The sequence below is a fragment of the Apis dorsata genome, unplaced genomic scaffold (assembly GCF_000469605.1).
Source record: "Apis dorsata unplaced genomic scaffold, Apis dorsata 1.3 scaffold_934, whole genome shotgun sequence".
Taxonomy (NCBI): domain Eukaryota; kingdom Metazoa; phylum Arthropoda; class Insecta; order Hymenoptera; family Apidae; genus Apis; species Apis dorsata.
In genome coordinates, this window is record NW_006264044.1 from 122,775 (window position 1) to 126,447 (window position 3,673).

Sequence of the window (3,673 nt, forward strand, 5' to 3'; positions counted from 1 at the left end):
TATATTCATTATTTATTATTTATCAAAAATTTTTAAAAATAAAGTTATATTACTTAAAATTATTGAAGATAATATATATATATTATATAATATAAAATTATGATAATTCTAAAATTATAATAATTATTATTATTAAATCTTAATCGTAAAAATAATTATAAAATCTTCAAAGTTAGCATAATTGATAGACAAATGTAAAATTATGAATGTATGAGAACAAAAAAAATAGGAAAATGAATTTATGCTAATAGTAATAAAAAGAATAAATGTACTAGCAGATAAATAAAAAAAATAATTTCAGAAATAAAAAAAATTTCTTTTTAAATTCAAAAGAACTGTGATTCTTTAATATAAACTTTAATATAAAGTATTTTTGTTTACATATATATATAGAATGTTTATAAAAATGTAAAACATTTTTGGAAAATAGATTCTATACATGAAAAAAGTTCATATACACATATATAAGATACATTAAAAAAATTATAAAGAATTTCACATTGGATAAAATAAAAATACTGAGCATTTACATAATTGAAATTCTGATAAGAAATATAACTCATTTTTTAGATATCCAAATTAATTATTGAAATTTTATTATAATAATATATATTGTTTGTGAACAATAATGCTCACGAAATTTATGTTTATTTGAAGAAATTTCTCATTTGGAAATCTTTTTTCATTATTATCAGTTATCGATTCCCATTAAGCCTAAATAAATAATGTTGCCTGATGATGTCATTTTTGAAAAGAATTTAGTTGATTACAATTATATATTTTTGAGATAGCCTGATTAAAGCGCAATTTCTATAGACGCGCAAATTCAAATTCAAAATATATCTTGCGACATATTCTAGACACGACTGACTCAACATCATCTTATATTCGGAGAAATTTATAATAAACATATGCTGATCAATCCCTAATTATCATTATATCTTAGTACAACGCTAACTAAAGTTTGAAGAATTTTTCTCTAACTTGAATATATCGCAAATCAAGATGCTAACTGTTATTGGTTATTATCATGTCTCACCAAGAAACTGTGATTCTCTCACTTAAAATTGATTTCTGAAAGTATAAGTCTTCATTAAAAAGTAAGACAACAGAGTCTATTTAATATCTTGTTATAAATCGTACTCTGATATGTCGAATATAATAAATAGATAATTTTCTTGTAACTATGCATCGCTTTGACTTGTAACTATCATGCTGGATCATTTATCATAACATTGTAAGAAATTCAACTCTTGTACAGATATGCAAGCAAGTCAAAAATGGAAATAATTCGAAAATTTAAATATTTATATTTAGAATAATTCTTTACTGTTTAATAAGTTTAATTAAAATTAATAATTCAAAATTTGAATCTATTATTGTTACTGAATTATTGAGACAATCATGCAAACATATATATTCAAAGAAAAATTCAATTTTATTTATGATAAAAGCATTTATAGTATTAGTACTTTTAAAAATTAATCCGATATTATAAAAATTTTTTATACATACAAATCATTAACAGAAATAATATTTCTCTAAAATTCTGGTTAAATTTTACATGATATGTAATTGATGCAATATAAAAAAGAACATCGATAACTTAAAAATTGATTGATTTTTTTAAAACTTTTTTAAAACTTTGCATGTTTTTAAAATATCTCAAGGAAAATATTAGTTAATTTTAATCTGTCACAATTCGCTTCTTCAAGATGAAAATATTTCGTAAATGAAAATAAAAATTATCTTATTTTTAAAAATTTTTAACCTGGTTATTTAGTTAATAGAAAGAGCGAATTTAAAAGAATCATCAAAAGCAATTAGTTCGTTTAGTTTTATCATTTAATAATTTATAATAAAAAATAAATTTTAATGAAATTGGACATTAAATGAGGATAAAAAATTAATTCTAGGTAGAAAAAATCAACGAGCAATAACTAAAGACCATCTTTACCGTTATCGTTTATCACAGGGAAATAAATGAATTAAGGAAATGATGTTAAAATAAACACAGTATATAAAACATAATGTTTCTAAAGCATAACAAAATGGAGAAGAATGTCTGATAAAATAACTATATTGAATCATGCAACATTTTCGAAATTCGAATTTTGCAACTTTAAAAAAAAAGAACTTTCAATTTATAGTATATTTGTATATATTTAAAACTATATAATATATATATATATAATAAAATAAAAATATAATAGTTTTTTGTATAACAATTCATATAGCAATTATTATTAAATCAATAAAAAATTTTATTATTTATAAAAATATGTTCATTATTTTAAAAAGTTTTAATAATAAATTTTAATAATAAATTAATATTTTTATTTCAATTAAAAAAACTTTTTAATCAAAACTGTTTTCACGATCAATGTGTTACTGTAATTATTAATTTTTTAATTATGTTAATTTAAATAAATAATAAAAACAAAATATTTATCAAAGTAGAATAATAAAATAGTAAAACAGAATTTATATGAACTCCACATGAACACTTTCATCTCGAAAATTTTTATAATTCTTTGGTTATTCGAATTTTATTTAAGCTTTTACTATATAAACCATACCATATCATACCATATTATCATATAAATATCATTGAACATTATTTCATTTATACGAACGTAAAATATATGTAAGTATTTAGGATACGTAATACATTATATGCTTTAAAATAAATCTCATTTTTATGTATCAAGTTCTTATATGAGCGAACAATCATAGATAAAGAAAGAAAAATAAATAGATTCCTACATAAGATTACATAAACAATTTTGTCCAAATTTAAACAAATTTGTTTTTTGATATTCATATAAATAAAGTTTTATTATAATTTATATTTTAAAATATTTAAAAATACAATAAATAATGCATATTACTGATAACAATATAATTAAATTTAAAATTATAATTTATTATAAAATTATAATTTATAAATTATTTGTTCTATTAATATATTAAAATTATTATATATAAATATTATATTTAATTTCTAAATCTCAATTTTAAAAATTTTTAGCAGATAGATAATTTTTAATATCTACAAAATACTTAATCATAAAGATTATATGCTATTATATGCTTATATATATATATGATTATATGCTTATATAATCATATGAGTACAAGATACATTAAATTATCAAAATTTAATTCATAAAAGTTTTAATATCTAACATTTAATAAAATTTTTAATTTATATACGTACATAGAAAAGGCACCTTGAGCTACTTTGTCAGGAATTTTTGGTCCTATACAAGTTGGCAAGATATATGCATTTGGACCAGGTCCAATATCATCAAATTTTATTCTACTTCTAGATTTAATACTATAAGCAGGAGCTCTAATTTTGTGATTCATTGGTGGACATAGTTCTGGATAATGTGCTCCTGGCCCTGGTCCGAGATCTCTTACTAAGTAAATAAATATAATAATATAAATAATATCATTTATGAATTTATATTTTTTTATATTGATATATATTATCATTTTAATTATATTATGACAGTCTTTGATCTTGAAAAATTTGACGGGCAAGATTCATTCAAAAATTATAAAGTATTAAAATTTCTATACATTTATAAGAGATATCCTTAATAGATTTATGTACTATAATAAATATACATTTTTAATAAATATAAAATATTTGCAAAAAAAAAAA

At 19.2% G+C, this 3,673-nt stretch overlaps 1 protein-coding gene across 1 annotated transcript in view; it reads right to left on the reverse strand.

Annotated features, from left to right (window-relative positions):
- The window catches only part of LOC102675251 (outer dense fiber protein 3-like), a 4,940-nt gene that overhangs the window by 539 nt on the left and 728 nt on the right, over nucleotides 1–3,673 (reverse strand). The window contains exon 2 of the mRNA XM_006623712.2: nucleotides 3,221–3,425. Coding sequence (XP_006623775.1) covers nucleotides 3,221–3,425 — 205 coding nt within the window. The remainder of the gene's footprint in view (nucleotides 1–3,220; nucleotides 3,426–3,673) is intronic.